Source organism: Nematolebias whitei, chromosome 15, assembly GCF_014905685.2.
Source record: "Nematolebias whitei isolate Nwh7 chromosome 15, NemWhi1, whole genome shotgun sequence".
Lineage (NCBI taxonomy): Eukaryota > Metazoa > Chordata > Actinopteri > Cyprinodontiformes > Rivulidae > Nematolebias > Nematolebias whitei.
Genome location: NC_056512.1, coordinates 25,912,563 through 25,936,670, shown reverse-complemented (window position 1 = coordinate 25,936,670; position 24,108 = coordinate 25,912,563). Strand labels below are relative to the sequence as shown.

Genomic DNA, 24,108 nt, shown 5'->3' with positions numbered 1-24,108 from the left:
AAATTATTAAATGAGGGTATTTTTTCATTCCACTTCATTTTGTGTATATGTAATATTTGGCTATGATTATGATTAGATTTATTATGAATAGTTTGTCTGAAGAAAAGAATGAATTATTAAAGATGAGCCATATTTGCATTTTTGATAACACGATGTACTTTAAAAAATTTTCAGTTAGCAGTTTTTGTATTTCTGACCAGAACATTGTATTGTGAAAACAATCTACAAATAGATGTTCGATACTTTCATCTTCAGTCTGGCAAAAAGAGCAGCTTTTGCTGACATTTGGGTAGAAATGGCCAATGTAGTCTTTAACTGGATAATATTTATGTAAAATTTTAAATATAAATTCTTTTAATTCTATTAGATAAAATATATTTATAGGACAATAAGAAGATTTCACTCCATAGTTTATTGCCTAAGTAGCCACATCTATGTTTACTTATGGTAGTAGAGAATGTAACTAACTGAGATCTGATAAACCTGTTATTAAAATTTTTATGCACTATATTAGTACCTTCAATAGAAACTGTATCATAAAAGTATAATTTGTCTAAATGTATGGTTTGTGCTAGTGCTCGTAAGTTATGAGGAATAGAGTTAATGACCAAATCAAATTCTTTTTGAGAAATATCAATAATATTAATGTTAATACAATTCTTGTAAGTATACCATTCACCATTAATGTCAAGTAACTGCTTTATCAGATAAATACTTTTGTTAGCCCAATTATGTAAGTATAATGATTTGTTTTAATATAAAATATAAGCATTATTCCATATGATGCAGTTATGAGGAGAGTAATTATGTTTATAGAACAGAGTCCAACATAAGAGAGCCTGTTGATGAAACTTAGCTAACTTGATTGGAAGTTCTATTTCGTATAGGCTTCGCCCTTTAAGGCTGTCGCTTAGTGGGTTTATCCCGATATGCAAAGCATCGCACTGAAAAATTTAGTCCATGCCCACCTGCTGTGTGGGCCCCACCCGGTCCGTATAAATTACGTTAAGAGCGGGAAATCGGCTCCCATTTTTTCTTCAGCAAGCTAATAGCACTGTCAGAAGAACGAAGAAGGAAAGTTGTGTAGATGACCAACCTTTGTTAAGAATGCTTGGCCTGACAGTTGACCTCCGGTCGTCCGGTGAGTTCTCCTTCCCGAGGAGAAGCTGACGAGCAGTCTTGTTTCAAGGTAAGCGCCGAGGAATATTTCTCAGTGACAGGTCGCTACACGCTGGACAACGCCATCTTGTAATTTTCCTCTTATCGCCGACCCTCGGAGCGAATCGGATGGTTCCTCCGGGACAGGCAGCGCTCAGCTGCAGCCCCCCGCTGCTCATTCCCTCCTGGAGATTGTCGTGTCTGTGGAGGGGGACTGAGTGAATGCTCACCCCATCCCACCTCGTTTCGCATCGGCGATCACACCGCTCACGGCCGACGGTGCCCTCAGGGGTTGCTCGGCGTAACCCAGGAGGCGGCTGACATGAAGGGACCTTTTTTACGTCCCACGCCTTTCCCGCCAGTTTGGATGATCCGGCGGGAAGGTTGCTTTTACTAGGTTCCATTCCGGCTCACCGTCTTGATCCATCTGGCCTCGTTTTTCCAACAGGACGTCCTACGGGCGAGGCCACAGACGTTTTTTTTCCTGGTAGATTGGGGGGCCGGTCTCCACAGTCCGCACCCATCTCCAGAGCGGGGGTTCACTGAGCGGAAAGTCCCTCCGTGCCCCCTGGAGCCAAGCCTGACGGAGGCTTCATTGGAGCAAGATGTCGAGGTGGACCAGCGTCCTGTGCCTCCGGTTAGCGTAACCGAGACGGTGACACCGCTCTCCAACTGAGCTCACCAGCATGTGTTCCACACGGCTGCAGCGAACAACACGTTATGCTGTTGGCGTACACGTTCAGAGGCGGGAACAGACGGTGGGCCCCTCTGACCTTCGGCTCGCTTCGCTCTCGTAGCGGCTGCTTGCTAACGACGCTGTCGGCCCCTGCAGTACGCTCCGTCTACAGGGCAGCTGACGTCATCCCCAACCGGTGCACCATTTTTGCTGTCTGCCGCCCCGCATCGCAGCTGGAGAACGAGGTCCCAGAGGTTCTCCTGCCTCGTCACTCCACCTTCCTCTCAGGAGAGCTGCAGAAGCTTTGTTGGAGGTCCTCTTTTCATCAGCGAGAGATCATTTCAAGATGCTCCACGGCTGCACAACGCCTCCCCAGCTCTGCTACGCCAACCCCTCCCGTCAGACGTCCCCAGCATCTGGAACTTCATTTTTTTTCCCGGATTTCGCCAACAGGGGGCCCTCCAGGACAACAAACAGAGCTCAAGGGAGGATAACCAGGTGTCGATTTGCTGGAGGTGTGTTGATGACACGATGTGAAATAAACATCATTTTATGATGAAGTGTCTTAGCCAGGCTGTCAGCATGGATTATCTGACAAGCAGCCCCATCACACACACTCATCACGAATGAGCCTTTTTAAGGTTGTTTTCATTCACTGTCAGCGGTGCCAATACGCGCTCCAGCGGCATGAAAGCGCGCACGCAGCTCTCAGCGCCCGCCGTTCAGGTCAACGTTAACGTGAGTCCGCGGTACGAGCCAGCAACGTATCTCGCTCTCGGCAGGAGCGACACACATCTTTCATCGCAGTGGTGTCAAACACGCGCTCCCGCGGCGTCAGCAGTTTCACAAGCCTCACAGCGGCTCCGCTCCTTCATCCTCGAAGAAGGTTTTCTGAATTAATACTGCAGCTCGTGGAATCACTTAAAAGTTCACGTGATTCACAGCCAAGAATGAACGTGTTTCTGCAGACCGAGCCAGTGGTAACCTCTCCCCACCGATGCCACGTGCTGCTTCCTGACCGCACCAGTGTCAATGCGTGCTCCCGCTGCAATCCTGGCTTAAGGTGTCGCATGAATGAGGGCGCGCACACACGACTCCAGGACATGTCGGCTCATACGTGCACCCGCTCCCCGAACGTTTACACGGATCAGCTGCACACAACATGAGCACAACACAGATGAGCTGCGTCCCGCAGCAAACGCACAACGTTTTGCATGCTCGGGGGCGCGCGTGTTTTCTTTCTCACTCAGCGCGCACCAGCTCACATCAGCATGCATGTGAGTTTCACAGCATAAATGCATGCCAGCTTTATAACTTATAAACGGGTGGCAATGAGCGCGCGCTCCAGATGGATGGGCGAACCGTTTTCATCCGGGGATTCACGCTGCAGTACAGCTCAAACCCTGGTGTGGAGGAACTCTGTGACGTTTTCTGTCATTTTTGAACAGATTTTGTCCCCTCTCGCAGAAGTTCAGGAAATTCTGATTAAAATGTAATTTCCAGAGTCTCAGAAGGAGAGGAAAACACAAGGTCCCTCTCTCATCACTTCCTGGTCCCAACGAACTGGAAAGATGAGATTTATTCTAGATTGTCAATTTTTGAACTGTGAGAAACAACACTCCATTATGCGCTCGAGCCGTTCTAATTCTGCTTTATCTGGACACCTGCTGCTGCTGAGCAGTTTGTACAGACAGGTGGCAGCAGTGCAACTCACGTGAACCGGTTGAGTGATATCAGCTGTTTTCCATCAGCAGACCTACGTCACACATGTCAGTTTTCACAGAGGCACACACATTTAACAAGCTGTGGGGACGCTGTGGTTCTCCACACAGCAGCTCATTTAAATGTTTTTGGAGTGTCACACGGGTTGTTTGAATGTGACTCAACACTGACCTTGAACTGCAGAATCATCAGGGTTTTTGATTCACACAGACAGCAAGTGACTGTTGCATACATACTGGCAGGAGATGTATGCGTTCAACCCATGTGCCACATTGTGAGACAGATGCTGTGTGGGGCACACCCAATCTGCTCTCCATTGGAGTAGGGTACATCTCATGTATCCCGAACAAGGGGCGGATGTGATGTCCAAAGACGGTCCTTTGCGGCACGAGGACTTGGGACCTTCCACCCAGAGCTATGGCTCAGACACGCAGAAATCCTGCCAGCGCCTGTGGACGTGTAGCAACACGAGAGAACGCTCAATGCCAACTATATTATCGTGGAGCCACGGGACGATCCACCCCTGGGTGGACGTGCCTGCTCACAGCCTGTGGTCGTAATGCTTTTTCACCTTCCTCTCTCCCTCTGGTATCACGGTTTTCTGAACCGAGCTCAGGAGGAGGGACTGACAGCTCCTCTGCCCCAAGTGCGTGAATGCATCATGGTTCCCAGGCCTACGACACTTGTTATCAGGGCGCTCGTGGAACCTGCCGTGGAGGGAGGACGCTCTCCACCAGGCGGGAGGAACGATCAGGAGTTAATCAGAATAGGCCAGCACCTGTGGTCTGGCCGCTGTGCGGATCTTTTTGAGAGGATGGAGCTCTCTCAAGATGTTGTACGTACGATTCAGGATTCACGTGCTGTAACCACCACAGCACTGTTCACATCAAGTGGTCAGTTTTTTCAGCACTGCTGTACAGAGGAAGGCGTAGAGGCCACTTCATGTCCACTGTACGACATGCTGTCCTTTTCTGCAGCAGTCGATGGACAGAAATCTGGTGTCCAGCACCATTATCGTATGCTGCAACCATGTTTTCTTCTTGTCTCAAAGTTGTCGTAGACAGAACAACCTTTAATCATCCTCTGACGGAGCATTTTGACTCAGATTGAAATAGCAGCTGTGGGCCTGTTTGTGACACGAGAAAACGCTCAGTGTCAATTATGGTTTTCTCTGAGCCCACGAGACGAACCACCGCTGGGGGTGGATGCTTTTGCCCACAGCCCATGGCCCAAAATGTTTCTGTACGCGTTTCCTCCACCTCCTTTGATTTTACGGTTCCTGAACCGAGTTCAGGAGGAAAGATTGACAGCTCTCCTGGTGGCCCCCCGAACACGTGAGCGCACCATGGTTCCCAGTCCTGCAACGCCTGCTGTCGGGGTGCCCGTGGAAACTGCCATGGAGGGAGGACGCTCTCCTCCAGGCAGGAGGAGCAACCAGGAGTTACCCAGAAATAGGCCAGCACCTGTGGGTCTGGCCGCTGAACTGATCCGCTTAAAGAGGATGGGTCGCCCACGGGATGTAGTGCGCACAATTCTGTTTTCACGTGCTGCATCTACCACAGCGCTGTACACATCAAAGCGGACAGCTTTTCAGCGCTGGTGTACAGAGAAGGTTGTAGAGGCCACCTCATGTGCATTAGGTGGCATGTTGTCCTTTCTGCAGCAGCTGATGGACAGAAATTTAGCGTCCAGCACAATTAAAACGTACGCTGCAGCCATCTCTTCCTGCCATGAAAGGTTTCGGAGATAGAACAGGTTTTAATCATCCGCTGATGAAGCATTTTTCTAAAAGGTGTACAGAGACGCAGGCCTGTTTCACACCCACTTGTTTCACAGTGGGATTTAATACTGGTCCTGCAGGTCCTGATCAAAGCTCCATTTGAGTCTTTGGATCAGGTTCCACGTAAAGTCTTGTGTCTTTAAACAGCCCTGCTGCTGGCTTTAACATCCGCTAAGAGAGTGAGTGATTTATCTGCCCTCTCCGTCGCTCCGTCATGTCTCAGAATTCAGGCTGACGGCAGCTCAGCTGATTTAAGACCAAACCCAGCTTTTATGCCTAAACACATCACAAGCTCTTTTAAATCAAGAGCGATATCGTTGGAGGTCCCCCCCCACCCCCCTTCACACACAGATCAGAAGAAGTAGCGTCTTTTCATTTCCTCTGTCCGGTGCGGGCGTTGACGTGTTACATAGCGTGCACAGCTGCAATGCGTCAACATTTGTTTGTGCATTATAGAGATACAATTGCAGGTCGACCGTTATCCACCCAGCGCTTGTCACATTGGCTGTGTGAGGCCATTTCTGAAGCCTACAGAGCATCAGATTTAGAGCCTCCTGTCCAGCTCTTAAAGGGCGAAGCCTAAACGAAATAGAACATTGGTTACGTACTGTAACCCCAGATTCTATGAGTATAGGCGTAGCCCTTTAAGCGTCGGGCCTCACTGGCTCCTAAATGGCTGAAGAAAAAGCTATTTTTGGGAGCCGATTTCCCGCTCTTAACGTAATTTATACGGACCGGATGGGGCCCACACAGCAGGTGGGCGTGGACTAAATTTTTCAGTGCGATGCTTTGCATATCGGGATAAACCCACTACGCCTATACTCATAGAATCTGGGGTTACAGTACGTAACAAATGTTTTCCAACTGAGTAAGGGCAACGCAACAAAAAGTTAATACCCCCCAATTTATTAAACAAATAATTTGGGAAAATATTCCACATAGATCCAAAAAAGTTCAATCTTGTCCTCTGGACATTCAAAAAAACAAACAAAGCAAAAAAATCTAGACAGGTTTCATCTCTCATCCGAAACACTTCAACAGTCTGAGGTGCTGTATTCAGCTCAGTCTCGTAAATAGCACCTTCTCAGAGTGGATCAACCAGTTTGCTGCTGACAACCAAAACCAGCTGCTCACATGGTCAAGATGGACCATCAGCCTAACGATGGATCATTAGCACACTTATGGCTGTTTACTATTCACAGGGGGTTGAGTGATACTAGCAATCAACTCAACTCAACTTTATTTTGGTAAATTAGCATTACAGAAAAAGGAAAACAATATAGACTACTTTTTGACAAATCAATAATTTACCAAAAAAGGAATAGGCTGAAGCCGAGGCTTATACTTGCCTACCCTGTTCATAGACTCAGCAGTCTTCAATAATAAAATATATCTACTGTCCATATATATAAGAACACAAGATGGCCGCGCTCAGAGCAGTTGCAGCTTCACAGGCTCCCGGTACCATCCCAGTTTTTAGAAGTTTTGATATTGACTCTGTGCCTGACTCTGCGCGATTTATGCGTGTGAACTATAGCCGAACCGAACTGATGAGAATAGGAGCGGATTTGCCATGAAATATAGCAGAAATCAGCAACAAACTCAAAGCTACGCTCGGCAGAATGCAGATCTTAAAGTCATCTACCTGGAAGCTGCAGCAGAGGCGTTCCAGCGGGCAGAAGAGGAAGCGCTGCTCCCGGCTTAAAAGGAGAGGATGCCGGGCGGGGGTTATGGTGAGGCTACGAGCTAACGCTAAAGCCGGTAAACTCCCCATGCCGTCTCTCTTTCTGTCGAATGTCCGCTCGTTGGACAACAAGGTGGATTTACTTCGTCTGAGAGCGGGCGCCTCAGAAGAGATGAAGAAGTGTGCAGTGCTTTGCCTCACGGAAACGTGGATTACAAGTGAAACGCCGGACTCAGTCTTCCAGCTGGATGACAGACTTTTTTTCGAGCGGACCGCTGCAGCGAGCTAACGGGGAAATCACGGGGGGGCGGAGTATGCATTTACGTGAGTAAAAGTTGGTGCACGAACTGTACTGTTGTGAATAGCTCATGCTCGAAGGCTTTGGAGCAAATAACAGTGAAATGTCGGCCACATTATCTACCCCGCGAGTTCACAGTGACTTTTATCACAGTTGTTTACATTCCTCCGGACGCTAATGCTAATGAAACACTGCAGGAGCTTCATGATATCATCAGCTCGCTGCAGAACAAACACCCCGAGGCTCTTTACGTTGTAGCCGGAGACTTTAACCACGTGAATTTAAAGGAGTGTCTCCCAAGCTTTAATCAGCATGTGACGATTCCGACACGTGGAGACCGCACGCTGGACCGTGTTTACACGAACGTAAAAGATGCATACAAAGCCGAACCCCGCCCCCACCTAGGACTGTCAGACCACATCTCAATCTTCCTGGCTCCTGCTTACATGCCCCCACTGAGACGCTCCAGACCGGTACAAAAGAAAGTTAAATGTTGGATCCAGGACAGTGGACCCATACTGAGAGATTGTTTTGATCGAACAGACTGGCAGGTTTTCAGAGAAGCTGCTGAAAATGGAGGTTCGCTTGATCTTGACCAATACACATCCTCAGTACTGGGTTACATTAGTACATGTACTGACACAGTCTCCACTATCAGAAATGTTAAAAGCTACCCAAACAGAAAACCTTGGCTGAACGCAGAGGTGCGTACCCTGCTGGAAGCCAGGAACACTGCCTTCAGGTCTGGAAACTCAGAGGAGCTGAGTAGGACAAGAAAAGAGCTGGTTGCTGGTATTAAGCGGGCCAAGGCCACATATGCAAAGAGGATCGAGGGTCAATTCATCTCACAAGACCCTCGGAGCATGTGGAGGGGCATTAAGTGCATAACTGATTATAAAGGAAGGAGCGAACAATGTCCCAAAGACCCATCTCTGCCTGATGCCCTCAACAAGTTCTATGCACGCTTTGAAGACCCGAACAGACCACCCAGCACCAGACTCACCTCGCCACCGGATGAAGAGCATCTCAGCGTGACCTCAGCAGAAGTAAGGAGTACCTTCAGAAGGATTAATCCGCACAAAGCAACTGGCCCAGACAACATCCCCGGAAAAGTGTTGAAGGAATGTGCTGATCAGCTCTGTGAGGTGCTGGCAGACATCTTTAACACCTCACTTACCCTGGAGACAGTTCCCACCTGCCTGTAGACTGCCACCATCATCCCAGTCCCAAAAAGCTCTACAGTGACTGGTCTGAATGACTATCGGCCAGTGGCCCTCACCCCGATAGTTGCTAAATGCTTCGAAAAACTGGTCATGACTCACATCAAAACAACCATCAACATCAACGAGGACCCTCATCAGTACGCATACCGTGAGAACCGATCAACAGAGGATGCAATCTCCTCTGTGGTCCACACTGCACTCAACCACCTGGAGCAGAAAAACTCTTACGTCCGTATGCTCTTTGTGGACTTCACATCCGCCTTCAACACCATGATCCCCCAAACCCTGATGGACAAACTATCCACACTAGGACTAAGCCCCTCCATCTGCAACTGGGTACTAGACTTTTTAACAAACAGACCACAGTTAGTGAGGATCCACAACCTCTCCTCCTCCACCATAACCCTCAGCACTGGCTCTCCTCAGGGATGTGTGTTGAGCCCCCTCCTGTTTACTCTGCTCACATATGATTGTGCAGCTACCCATCCAGGCTGTCAGATTGTAAAGTTTGCAGATGATACAGCGGTGGTGGGATGCATCACAAACAATGATGAGTCCAGCTACAGGCAAGAGGTGGAACACCTGGAGAGCTGGTGCAGAGAGAATAACCTTCACATCAATGTGAAGAAGACAAAGGAGATGATTGTGGACTTCAGAAGGAACAAAAACACCTACACCCCCCTGAACATAAGAGGATCTGCGGTGGAAGTGGTCTCCAGCTACAAGTACTTGGGTGTACACATGAATGACAACCTCAGCTGGAGCAACAACACCACCAGCCTGATCAAGAAAGCTCATCAGAGACTCTACTTCCTCAGGCGGCTGAGATGAGCTGGTCTGGGAAGCTCAGTCCTCACCTCCTTCTACAGGTGTGCAGTGGAGAGCATCCTGTGCTCGAGCATCAATGTGTGGCATGGAGGCTGCACAGCTGCAGAAAGAAAAGCTTTGCAGAGAGTGGTGAAGGCTGCACAGAAATCTGTTGGAATCAGCCTCCCCACCATCACAGACATCTACACCTCCAGATGCAAGAAGAGGGCCACCTGCATCATGAAGGACCCCACCCACCCAGCACACACACTTTTTGCCCCACTCCCCTCAGGAAGGAGGTTAAGGAGCATTAAGTGTAGAACCACTAGACTGAGGAACAGCTTCTACCCTGAGGCTGTTAGACTCATGAATCTCTAACTAGAATAATCACTGTGAAAAACCATATCATGTTGCTGCTGATCTGTTTCATGTTGCTGCTGATCTGTTTCAATGTTGATGTGTTCATGCATGCACATCTGCTCACAGACTCATGTTCATGTTTGTGCTGATGTTCAATGTTTTATGTTATGAGTGCTTAGTGTATATTTAGTTGATGTTTTTCTTAGTTCATATCTTAGATGTTATTACTGTTTTTCTTAGACATTTTATTGTTGGATGTAACTGGGACCCCGTGTACATAATTTCGCTCCACCACATGTACCACATGAGGTGCGAATGACAATAAAGAAACTCTGACTCTGACTGACTCTGATATACATACATTACATATACACATATCTATATAAAAATATGTCTGTGTATATGTATAAGCATACTTACATTACATACATACATTGTTAAACACTACATATATACATCTACATAACAGTATAAGCTTTTATAATTTTACCTTTTATGGACCTTTTAAAGCTCAACAAAAAAGCACATAATTTGAGTTCATCATTCAATTCATTCCACAATTTCACACCGACAACTGAAATGCATCTAGATTTTACTTTACTTTTCTCTTTAGCTTGTTCAAATATTAATAAACCTCGTAAATTATAATTACTCTCCCTTAACTTAAATAATTTCTGAATTCCAGAAGGAAGACTTTTATTCACTGCTTTATACATTATTTCCAGTATTTTTATATTTACAATGTCATTAACTTTTAAGGTGTTACTTTGAATAAAAAGTTTATTACTTGGTTCACAATATCCCACTTTATTAATAAGCCTAATTGCTTTTTTTTGTAACTTTACTAATATGTCAATAGTTGTTTTATTAGCATTTCCCCATATTTCTGCACAGTATGACAAATAGGGCGTAACCAAAGAAGAGTATATAATATGCAAGCCTTTTACATTTATTAAATCTTTTATTTTAAACAATATTCCAACAGTTTTTGAAACTTTATTTCTAATATATTCAATATGAGGCTTCCAACTAAGTTTGTTATCCAGAATGATACCTAAAAACTTTGTCTCATAAACTCTGTCAATTTCAACTCCATTTAGATGTAACTTTACATTATTGTAAATCCGATTACCAGAAAATACCATAAATTTTGTTTTTTGTCCATTTAATGATAACTTATTGTAATCAAACCACTTTTTTAACTCAGCTAGCTCTTTTTCTACTATTTGTATTAGTTAATCCATATTCTTTCCAGAAAGAAAAAAATTTGTATCATCAGCAAACATTATAAATTTCAAAATATTGGATACTGTAAAAATATCGTTCACATAAAGTATAAATAATTTAGGTCCTAGAACCGAGCCTTGAGGAAGACCACATTTTATAGTTTCAGTTTGTGACTTTGTATTGTTAATTTGTACATATTGTAATCTATTACTCAAGTAACTCTTTAACCACTGATGTGTAACCCCCCGTAAGCCATATTGTTCACATTTCCACAGTAGTCGTTCATGGTCAATAGTGTCAAACGCCTTACTTAAATCAATGAACACTCCCACTGTATTAAGTTTCCGATCAACTGCTGCAGCAACGTGTTCCACAAACTCCATCACAACTAAAGATGTGGAGTAGTTGTTTCTGAAGCCGTACTGGTGTTCATTTAATATATTGACTTTATTAAGAAAGGAGTCCAGCCTTTTTATGAATATTTTTTCCAGGATTTTTTAGCAATAACAGCATTGTAAGAGGGGGACAGTTGAACCCGGAGGCCTCCACCCTTGTTTAATGATGGACGATTTATTTTCACAAAGATGGCCTCCTCCACAAAGCGGCGCTCAGTCTGCTACTCCAAGCTAGGCAGGCTGAGCATGGCTGACCGAAGTCAGACTGCCTGCTTCAGACTGAACGAGAGGAACACATCACTGAAGCCACGGAGCTCGAACGTCCAATGTAAAAATAACTTTACCGCGGTGCCTGGCTAAACAATCCTCGCATGCTTTAATGTGGTGCTTTTTGAAATGTTTATTAAGTTCGATGTATTGTAGGTCACGACAGAGCTTCCTCCTCTCGGTACAGCGGCTCTGCAGACATTGCACGTTGCTGTCTTGCGGTGTTTAGTGTAAAATACTTCCACACAGCGAACATGTTACAATGATTTTTTTTCTCTCTCGCTCTTGCTTGAGGTGGCTGCTCGTCTTTCCTCTCCCGTTTTTTCTTTCCCCTTTGCTCTCTGTGTGTCTGAAGTGCCTGGTTCACATCTCCCGAATGTAAATTAAGATTATGGATCTGGTATCCTGGACATTCAACGCTATCGACAAGATTTTTTCAACAAAACGACAAGGTCCTGGAGAGCCTGCATTTCCAGCTGAGACGCACGCTGTGGGGTACATCATGGACCCGTGGGGAGTGTGGCAGCTGATGTGCCTCTCAGTCCTGTCTCAGGAGGATGTTGAAGACGTTTACATATTTGGATTTACGATAGCAGGGACTCTGCTTTTTGGCATTGGCAGGGCTCTGTTTTATCGACTATTGAAGAAGACATCGACAACAGTTTTGGCCATGGAAAAGCTTCCGAGTCAGTGTGAAGGTTTGGTCCGTGCTGAAGGAACTCTAAATCATCTGGTTTACAAGCTAAACCGTAAGGTGGAAGCGATTTATGAGAATCACAGGCCACCTGCGGCTTCTGGGACTCGTCAGCGCGGTGGGATCGACCTTGAAGGAGACTCATAGCATGGATCAGTGGAATGGATTCCCACCATTAGGCTTTTTTGTAACCAGAATGTCCAGATGGACTCAAAGCTGAAGAAAAAAATCTGCCTGAAGAAAATTAACAAGCAAAGCTTATCTGAATCTGTCTCCCCGACGGCCTCGGAGACGGGCCAACTATCAAATTTCTTCTGGGTCATGGGTAACCAAGGACAAAAGCTTCATTTATCATCCCCCCCCCCCCCCCCCCCCCCCCGAGAACTTTCTGTGCAGGCTTATCAGAACTATCGGCTGAAACAACATCTTCAGAAACTGCGGCTGATCTGAAAAGCGCTCAAAGACTAATCTCAACACCTCGACGTTAAACGCATATGTAATCATGTTTTAATTGTGCTTGCTGGTATAGTTTTTGTTGATGTCTCAACTCGTGTCCTGATAGACAAGATGTGAAAGATCTTTTTTTGTAATACCATCTACCCTCATGTTTCTCCCCCTTTTCCGATCTAAGATTATTATTCTGAAAAATGATAAGAAAGGCCGCGTTTAGTTATAGTAGCAGCTTTGTGCACTTCGTCCATCTTCCGGACGACTGCGTGTACATGTTCTCGGTGTATCTCAGTGCAATGATAATAAAGCTGATTCTGATTCTGTGATTCTGAAAAGTTTGTTAGCTGTTAGCCACAGTGCTGCTCAGTCCTGACAACTCACGTTGTAGCTGGCTGCAAACTATGAAATGGATTTCCTGAATGTGAGGCGGGTTTTATTACACTGGGCTCATGAGACACGCCTCCATTCAGGAAATTCATTCCATAGTTTGAAGCCAACTTGCAGAGTAGCTGTCAGGGAATCACATGTGGAGACGTTTCAGCAGACACAGACATGCATCATGGATTTTTAAATTTCTGCAGGTTGGATCAGAAAAATCTGATACGTTAATTTTGCTGGTATCAGAGGTCGATACCAATACTGGATCTGATTTAACTTATTTTTAAACAAACAAAGAAGCAAATAAATAAAAGTTTGAACTTTTCTAGAAAGATTTCCACACTCCATCACCATTTTTTTTTTTTGGTCTGACTGTAATCGAACAAACAAACAACAATAAACAAATAAATACAAAAGGCAATGACTGCTGTTTTCACCTTTACATGGGAATGTTGAACTACATAATTTTACAAGAAATATCTACTGTAATTCTTCTTCTTCAGCTTCTTCTTCTTCTTATTGTTATTATAATTATTATTAATCCCTCCTTCACCATATACATTATAGATTCTTCTATTAGTTTTTTGATTCTGCAAGAGGAGATTTGAATATTTGTAATATTCTGACAGCACTTTCAGTCTATAATCAGTTAATTTATTATTCTTTATTTTGTACACATCTGTTTTGTTGTTTCACTCAACAACAAGACATTTAAACTGTGCAGGAGCAAAAGTCAAGATGATTAAAAATGACTAATATAAAACTAAAAACGTTTTAATACATTTCAAAAGGTGGTCAAAAGAACGAAGGCTCCGACCTGAAAGCTTTATCTCCTAAACTAGCCGGATTTATTTCAGTTCCAGCAAAGCAAAAGTTTGCATCACCCACCAAATCCACCCACTCACTCCTTCCTTCTGTCTGTTTCCATATTACTCAACGTTTTCCTCTTTTCTCCATGCTTTTACATTTTTTGTCTTTTCAGTTGTGTTTCACTCACTGAACAGTGGGGTTAAATTTAGCAATGGAGCATCTGAGGGCCCTGATGCTGTGTGGAAGAGAAGGGACGCTTTGGCTCCTCGTTTGTCAGTTAGTGTTCGTATTGTTTTAACTCCTACAGGATAAAGCTGCTTTTGTTACTTTGTGCATTCTGCTGCTTTTTTGTTGTTCTCTCCTTTTTATCTCTTCTTCACAAGTGTCTCAGTTTCACACTTTGTTCAATTTGTGCTATTTTGACACTTGTTTCGTTGTGGTGAAAGCAATACCTCCGTGTAAAGAGACTTAATTAAAGGAGAATTTGTTAATTGCTAAAAATGGTAGTGGAAATCACATTTGTGAGTGACAGAAACAAAGTTTAGCTCCGATATAATTGATGATGAGTTAAAGACTAGTCAAGTGTGTCCATTACCTGCTGGAATAAAAGGCTGGTAATCATGTATTACACTCTCTGTTTCTTTGTCCGTCTGTTAGCTAAATATTTCATGAACCACTGGAAAGTTATAATGAAACTTTCAGAAAGTGATCAACAGATCACTAAAGAACAGCTGATTAGGTTTTGAAGTCGACCTCGATTAATGTGGCCGCCACAGCTAACCAACTTTAGCAAACACAAAAACGTGTATACCTCTGTCCGTTTTTAAGATGCTGAGCTAATATTAGTTGTGGCAGTAGCTGAGAGTCATTACTGTCACATACTCCGACCACTAACAAATCATTCAAAACTTAGGTCTGCAAGTATGCAGATGATATGTGATGGGGGATGTAAAGGTCATGGATGTTTTTCATTTACTAATGTCAAATGTTATAGAACTATGTGCGTAAGTTAGAATTGTTTTGACTGAACAAAGTGGAACCTGCAGGAGCACGGAGCCTGCACACCTGATAAACTTCAAGGCCCCTAAGCTGGAAAGCAGAGTTATCTTGACCTCATCTTTGCTGATAAGCATATACGTTGATGCTCCTTTATGCTGTCTGTGGACAGACCTTGTGATCTGGGCGTCGTGGAACATCTTGTATCTTGGTTTTCAATTGCTGCTGCTCTTGCAAGATTAAACCTGGGTTGAAAAGATCTTCTAGTTTCCTTGCATGGCTTATTTATTTAATGAGTTGATGATATGATAATGAAATTATCCAACAATATGCTAGTTTTTTAAAATAAGTTTTTGCAATTAAAATACTTTACACAAAATTTATATAATGTAGCAGCAGCAGCTAGCTGTAGCACTTACAGTGGAGCATGGAGCATCTTTGACAGGAATGAGAAAGTATTTCTGTCGCAACACCTTTAATGTGATATTGGTTCAGAAAACACTATTAGCATGAATTATTGCAACATTTTAAAGATTTGAGTAGTTTTAATGTAGCAGCAGTCCACTTTTAGTATTGTCTCCGCTCCGACTAGCCATTAGCTCATGAATACAAACAGAATTTAACTCTATTTCTCCAAACTAAGGTTATTCAAAGAGCTGTTTACAACAGGTAAGATATTTATTGTTCATAGCTTTTCATAGCTAGGTTAAAGGATCTGGTTTGTTTCACGGAACACTCAAATAAATATTTAGTTTTGCAAAAAACATAATTTAAGCTAAAAAAACAGTAATTTGCCTGCAGTACTGCAACAAGCTTCTATTTGACTGCAGTCTCATCAGTTTATTTTAATGCTCTATCACAGTAACTTTGTTGTTTAACAAAATGCGCTTTAGCAGCCCTGATTAAGAATTGCTGTCGAAAAATGAACATTATTGATTTAAGATGCTTTAAGCCTACTGAGCTTTGCACCTAATTACATAAAATTATTTGTTCGCTTTATCACTTCTTTGACTCGTTTTCTCATGGTGTCGTAATTTATCCATCTTGTGTTTGTTTTTTTCGTGAGGTTCATCAAGTGTGAAATTAGCCCTGAAGCGATGATCTTCATGGGACGCTGAACTCACTGTGCGTTATAGTTCAATTTCAGTGGAGGTTTAGCTGTAATGTAAGCCCAGCTCAGTGGGTCGGTTCTCTTTAACGCTGCCCCCCGGAGTTATACCACTGATAAGAGCCTAATGATGACTGATGACAAATTCAATGAACGGGCAGATTCAGTACTTTCTGTATGACCCATCAGCCGGTGGGAGCAAGTGGAATCTGAGGACGTGTCACAGTGGTGGTAGTCACATTAAAAATGTTAAAAACGACATGCAAACTGCTTTCTCGAAGGCTAATGAGTGAAAATATTTGCAGCTAAAGGGTTCATTTTGTCAGTAAACAGTTTGGAGATCACTTTAAAATCCTGCCATGTTTTGAGAATGTGCCGAGTGGCATTAAAAGTTGTGTTGGAAATGTGGGAGAAGCACAGCAGGAGAAAGCGTCAACGTCAGAACTGCATGAACCAAAGAGGCTGCAGTCGAGGAGCACATAACGCAACGTGACAAAAACAGGAAACAACAGGAAGCCTTGACAATGACCTGCGGAAAAACAAGATGCTTGGGTCAGATGAGCAAGTGGAAACAGGTGCGCTGATTACTAACGGAAGCCATGTGGTCTGAAAGAAGCTGGAACCAGAATGTTAGGAATGTTAGTTGTCTCAACAAAAAAATAAACCGTCCAGATGACCTGACTGAACTTTGTTGGGTTTTTACTTGGATTATTGAGCATGAACTTTGATGACAGAATGTTAGGAGTTGGTGACTACTACATAAACCTAAATGACTAACCAAAACTGCTCAGATACAGCATAAACAGCAACAAATAATGGGAAATGTTAGCGCCTGCTCATTTTTTAAAAACCAATAACAATCTCAGTTGACCAAAATAAAAGAAGAGTTTCGACTTTAGAACACACGTTTAGTTGTGTAAACCCATCTGACTCCTCCAAACAGGATCAGGAACAACAGGGCTTATTGTTACCCAGTGTTGCCAGGTGAAAAATGTAGGATTATTGCACTAGAGACATAAAATTATCGTATTTTGAAGGAAATTATCGTATACCCGTCATAACCAAAGTAACAAATCTATTTATACACTATAGTAGTGATGGGTCCGCTTCCAGACCGGCTCTGCTTCTTCTTCTTTTCTTTTTCCTCACTCATGGGGCGGGCGCAGCGGACTATTCAGCCAATCATGGCTGTTGTTTTGAGGCAAACGCATGCACATCACTTGTAGGTAACATTTAGAAAAGCACGAGTGGACACAGATGCCTTAAGAGTTCACAAAAAAACTCAGACAGACAGTTGCGACTGGCTGATGACAACCGATTACAACCACACATTCATGGAATGGTCAAATTATCGTATATTTGGCCTTTTTTGGGATTATTGATCGTACAGAGGGCAAAATTGTCGTACAAATACGATAATTATCGTACACCTGGCAACACTGTTGTTACCTCATGATACAGGAAGAGAGCCTCAGGAAAGTGTCCGGTTTTCATTCACTGCCTGACCAGAATCATATTCAAACAAAACACAAAAGGAATAAAATGACCCTCATTGCTTTTAGTCATTTCCAGGCAGAACATTTCCTAGAAGTCATTGGCAAACAAAAGCACGCGTAACAATGGAATGGGAATTGCAAATTGACACGTGTGGTTGCAGTTGTAGCTTCTGAGAGGATCCTGTTTCTCCTCATGCACTCAATCGAATTTGGCTTCAGTCACTGATTTCCTAAAGTGTTTTCTCATGGCTCATGTATAAATGGTACTAGGGATGGGCCATATCATATCGTTCATGATAATACAGGTAAAACAAAGCTTGCCCGGGCAAAAAAATGATATCATGATATGCTAATTTTATGATGTAATATGTCAGGGTGCCCCACCCCATTAAGAGAACCGAGCGCGTCAAGCAACCACACCAAATTGCGCACCCCCCCTCCACCTCTCGGTACTGGTGTGGCGCTAATTAGTTGCGCACAATACTAGCTAGCTAAAACGCTAAAAACAACGCGCAGCTCAGCTGTCTCTCCATCCAGCTCTAAACTGCAGGTACAGACAACTCAACTGTCTCTCCCTTTCCCCCGCTCTAAGCTGCCACTCGTCTTTTTTTTCTCTCTCCCCACCCAGCTCTGAGCTGCCGGTGCGGGCTGCGTCTCCCCCGCTCTAAACTGCCGGTACAAACACGTGCAGGTCTTTATCTTAGTTCCACAGTCCATGGACCAAGAACAGTCATGTGATGAAAGACAGAGCATCAGAGAAATGAGTCATTCCTGCAGGAAGAGAGGAAGCTGAAACATCACAAGTTTCAGGGTCAGCTGATCACCTTGTTACAAGTTCTGGAAGTTATAACTCATTTAAAGGCAACATATATTTTGTTGTATGTTACATTTATGCTCAACAGATCTTAAGCTTCATTTTATTTAGTTATTTTGGGAAATCACCTGCACTTTCATTCCAGCCTCTCCCTTCATTCCAGGAAACTTCATCTCACAGCACCCTTCCCCCACCTCCATCTTGTCCCTCTCAACTTTTCAGGTGAGGAATGAGCTGCGAAAGATCAAGGTGCGTAAAGCTGCAGGTCCAGATGGAATCAGCTCCAGGCTCCTGAGGTGCTGCTCAGATCAACTGTGCGGCATCATGGGATTTATGTTCAATCTGAGCCTGAAGCTGGGGAAAGTACCATAACTGTGGAAGACCTGTGTGGTACCGGTACCAAAAACCAAACATCCCAAGGACCTCAGTAACTACAAGCCGGTGGCTCTGACCTCACATTTGATGAAGACACTCGAGAGGCTGGTCCTCAACCATTTGCGCTACCTGGTGAGGTCTTCGTTGGATCCATTGCAGTTTGCCTACCGGCTTGGCATCGGGGTGGATGACGCCATCATCTACCTCAGGCACCAAGCTCTGACCCACCTGGAGAAACCTGGAAGCATCGTGAGGATCATGTTCTTTGATTTCTCCAGTGCTTTCAACACCATCCAGCCAGGACTTCTGTGGGACAAGCTGGAGTTATCAGGAGTGGATCACCACATGTCCCAGTGGATACTGGATTACCTCACTGGACGCCCACAGTATGTGAGGACACAGGGCTGTGTCTCTGACATGCTGGTCTGCAGTATGGGGATCCCACAGGGAACTGTGCTGGCATCATTCCTATTCACCCTCTACACTGCAGACTTCACCATCTTCTCCCCACACTGCCATCTGCAAAAGTTCTCTGAAGACTCTGCCATAGTCGGCCTCATCACAGGTGAGGACGACTCAGAGTACAGACTGTGGACACAAGACTTTGTGGACTGGTGCCAGCAGAACCACCTCCTGATCAACGCTGCAAAAACTGAGGAGCTGGTGGTGGATTTCCGCAGGTGCAGACCCACCTCACTGACCCCAATGAACATCCAGGGAGTGGACATTGATACTGTGGACTCTTATAAGTACCTGGGTGTTCACCTGAACAATAAACTGGACTGGTCTCACAACACTGATGCACTTTACAGGAAGGGTCAGAGCAGACTCTACCTGCTGAGGAGACTGAGGTCTTTTGGAGTGCAGGGGGTGCTCCTGAAGACCTTCTTTGACTCGGTAGTGGCATCAGCCATCTTCTATGGTGTTGTGTGTTGGAGCAGCAGCTTATCATCAGCTGAGAAGAAGCAGCTAGATAAGCTCATCAAGAAGGCCAGCTCGGTGCTTGGATGCCCCCTCGACCCAGTGCACGTGGTGGGAGACATAAGGACTCTAGCTAAAATAACATAATTGCTGGACAACGTCTCCCACCCCATGCATGAAGCTGTTGCTGAACTGGAGAGCTCGTTCAGTGACAGATTACTGCATCCTAAATGTACAAAGGAGCGTTACCGCAGGTCCTTCCTCCCAGCAGCTGTTAGACTCTACAACCATCACTGCTCCCAACAAACTCAGTAAGGATTAAATACATGCTGACCTCTGCTGAAACACACACTCTGCCTGTAATACTGGATTGTAAATATTCTGTCCTTATCAATGTTCAAACACATATTGAACATTATTATTGATATTGTTTATCTTATTTCTTTATATATTGTATTGTTTTTTTAACATTTAGGAACTTTTGTGTGAAATCTTTTTATCTGTTGCTGCTGTTACACTTGAATTTCCCATCTGTGGGATAAAGGCTGTTTCTATTCTATTCTACTTTAGTTTTTGTGGTGGATTTATTGATCTATATTTTGAGCAAACTTTTTCAATCTAAATAACAGAAGGATATTTTTTATTTGTATACTTGGAGACTGAATACTTTACTAAATAAAGTAATTTCAGTAAAATTGCCTCTTGTTTTTATAAATTTTATGTAATACTGAAAAGCAACATGTTCAGTTAATTTTATCAAATAACTATAGTTTCTGTTTGGTTTTTAAATATCGCAAAATTTATCGTTATCGTCAGAATGCTCTGAAATATCACAATATTATATTTGAGCCATATCGCCCACCCCTAAGTGGTACACATTCTTTACTTTTTAGTCTCTTTAACGTGTGGCACGGGGGCTGCACAGCTGCAGAAATAAAAGTTCTGCAGAGAGTGGTGAAGGTTGCACAGAAGTCTGTTGGAGTCAGCCTCCCCACCATCACAGACATCTACACCTCTAGATGCAGGAAGAGAGCCACCTGCATCATGAAGGACCCCGCTCACCCAGCACACACACTTTTTGCCCCGCTCCTCTCAGGTAGGAGGTTGAAGAGCATTAAGTGTAGAACCACTAGACTGAGGGACAGCTTCTACCCTGAAGCTGTTAGACTCATGAATCTATAATCAGGATTATCACTGTAAGAAAAAAAACACTGTAATGCCACTTTAATTGCTTTAATTGGAGATTTGACACTTTATCTATGCTGCTGATTATCCATGCTTCTGATTTCTTACCCGTAAGCTGGTGTATTCGTACCCATGTGCTCATACAGACTCATGTTCAGGTTGCTGTTTAATACACATATTCAATTATTATTGTTTAGTTTATATCTTAGATCATTGTATTGCGTTTCTTTTTATACTTTATATTTTTGCTATTTTTGGGTGTAACTGGGTCCTTGAGTACACAATTTCATTCCACCTCATGAACATTTGATGTGAATGGCAATAAAGTCACCTTGAACCTTGAACACGTACGTGTGTACGTGGACGGACTAATAGTGAATGCTGAAAATTGTGCACCAGGAAGTAAAAATGTAACAGTTTAGCCTTTTTTATAGAATGGAATGGGAGTTGTTAAAGTACAAAACAAAGCAAATTATACTTAAAAAAAGAAATGCAAGTTTCAGCTCAGTGCAAAACTGAAATAGACTTAAATGTATCCTTTGGGTGCATCTACTGTTGAGTTAAAACACACACAAACACACACACACACCAAAAAAAAAAAAAAATGGGAGCAAGTCTAGCCAGGCAAAATGGATTTCTGAATCTCTATGAAAGTCTCAGCTGGCATCACTTCACTTGACTTTATGGGAGGAATAAGCTACCTAAAACCCCACCGGGATGGTTTGACAGGCCTGGTCCAAAGCAAAGCCTTTACTTTCAAAAAGTGTCCTGAAGTTTGGACCGTTTCAAAGCTCCTTGTGTTGTTGACAAATTTCCACTCTCCCAGATTTAACCATGGTTTAAAATTCCTGGGGTTTGCCTCGTTGCACCGATTTTATGTTTTCTGTCTTGACCGAGTTTTCCAGTCGGGAACGAAACAAATCTTGGGTTCTTTTTTTTTTGTTTGTTTGCAAAAGTGGATCTGAATGAGCATTGACATTGAGCCCAGATGAGGCCAAGATATCTATGGGTGTTCCTGTCGAGACGTCTGCTCTGACAGAAGCGCCGTCAGCTCACACCATCAACACCTGACCCATTTCCAGACTGCTGCGGAAACGACAGCCTGTCAGTCGTTAGAAATCAGCAGAATAAATGTGAGGAATCATATGTCTTTTTTTTTTATATATAATTTGTCTATTTTTACCTTTCGTTTTTCTTGTCATCTCTTCCCTTTCCTATTTTATTACACATTTCGGTTAGTCCTTTTCCTTTACCATATCCTGTTCTTTCCTTTTTCCTACTTTTGTTTTTTCTTTCTTTTGTCTTTTATTTCATATTTGTCGTTTTACTGTTCTTGTACTCCCATTTATTGCCCGTCTTTTCCTTTTTTCTTCCTCTTCCCTTCTTTTTCATCTTCTTTCCTTCCTTTCCTCTTCTGTCATTTTCCTTTGTTCTTTTCCTTCATTTTTTTCCTTTTTCGTTTCCTATTTTTTCCTTTCCTTTCTTCCAAAATGCTACCCAGAGAGAGGGAAATCTTGTCCAGGCAAACATCCAAACACAACATCACATCCAAAACCCAAATCCCCCTCATGTTTGTCCTCCACACCTTTAAGGACTTGATGAAAAGCACACTTTTCTTGCCAGTTCTGCCAAAACCCCAGATCTGTATACTCATACACTCCTCTTCCAGTATCCCAACAGTCCCTTCTGGTCCAAAGCCAAGTCTCCATTGCATCACCATCACCCCCGCCCCACTTTAACCCACGCTGTCCGACAAGACGAGCCTACCTCTCGCCCTTCTACCTCGCCTCACACCTTATCCTCCAACCCTCCTCCTCCTCTGGTCCTCTGCCATCGTCATGAATAATAAACACATCGACACACACGAATGCACACGCTCAGACCCTAAAGGAAAAAAGTTAAACTCATGCTAATGGTACATGTGAAGATGGATTTGCTAATTTAGTCACATCTCATTAGTTAAGATGGGTCTGAACCAGAAAAAAAGATTACAAGCTAGCACTTCTGGAATGAGTGCATATCACCTGCTGCCTTTCATCCAGGAGCTTGAGACTTGAGCTCATCCAGTGTTGACTGGTAGCCATATTGGTCAAATCTTGAAATTACCATTAAATTTCATGCAATGGCCCAAAATGCCGTGCTCAATATATGTGTTGGGAAAGACTCTCAGCTGCTACCACAGCAGATTTTAGTTCAATTTATGCAAAAATGACTGAGTTATTGTCTTTTTGAATTGGTAAATGTCAGCTGTGGCCGCCTGCTTGAATCAGACTGACTCCAACAGTTAATCACTTGTAGATGTACATCTAAGGATTCCTTTCTGCAAGTTTAACTAAAATTCATCCAGTGGTTCATGAGATATTTTGCTAACAGACAAACATGGTCAAAAAACATAACGGCACTTTGTGTGACCAGTACACGGTGATTGTCCTGTACCTGACGGACATGGAGAACTCCCCCGGAGCGCTCTCACTCTCCCTGACGAGGAAAGCTCCACACTCTCTGTTTCGGAGTCGGCTTTCGGCCACGCCACGAGAAATCCGTCCGGCAAACCAGCTGAGCGATGGAGAGAAACATCCAGAAATAAAAGAAGTCAGAAAGAACGAAGTCAACTGATGTTAATGTTCTATTATTAGACTAGAAAAAAAAAAGTTATTGGTGGAAAAGACTAAAAGAGAGAGAGAGAAGGCGTCTAACTGAAGTGCAGATCAGTGCTGACAAAAAATTAAAAGAACAGCTCAGGGGGAGCAAAAATATGACACATTTGTGAAGTTATTTTAAAATCAGATGCTAAATCTGTACATAAAACAAATCCCAAAGGACTGGGCTTTAGCTGTCAGCAGTGTAGCGTGTAATAGTGTCATTTTTCATTTCATATTTTGCTCATCACTTTGGCTTAGCAGCGCTGTTTGCTTGGATCCAAGGCTCGAGTGAGGCACAATTCTGCTTTCGTGAACCATAAGGCTCGAACAAAAGCACAAACATCTTGACAAACTGCCTGGTGTCGGGGCTTTTTTACAACCACAATTACAAAAAAGACGTCCATCTATACATTATCGTTACCTGCTTCATCCTTTCTGGGTCATGGGGGTCCCCAAAAAAAGACGAGTAAAATATAAATAAAAGTAGGATGCAGTAATTGGCTATTTGCATAAATGCTAATTTTAATCACAATAGAACAGTAAACATGGAATTTGTACTTCTTTTTTTTTTTTTTTTTAAGTAATTTTGTCTTTGATTTGAGCAATGCATCTTACAAAAAGTGTGTGTATGTGTGTGTGTGT

At 43.5% G+C, this 24,108-nt stretch overlaps 1 protein-coding gene across 1 annotated transcript in view; it reads right to left on the bottom strand.

Annotated features, from left to right (window-relative positions):
• Positions 1–24,108, bottom strand: part of grapa (GRB2 related adaptor protein a) — an 85,904-nt gene that overhangs the window by 47,811 nt on the left and 13,985 nt on the right. Inside the window, exon 3 of the mRNA XM_037689537.1 lies at positions 23,261–23,380. Coding sequence (XP_037545465.1) covers positions 23,261–23,380 — 120 coding nt within the window. The remainder of the gene's footprint in view (positions 1–23,260; positions 23,381–24,108) is intronic.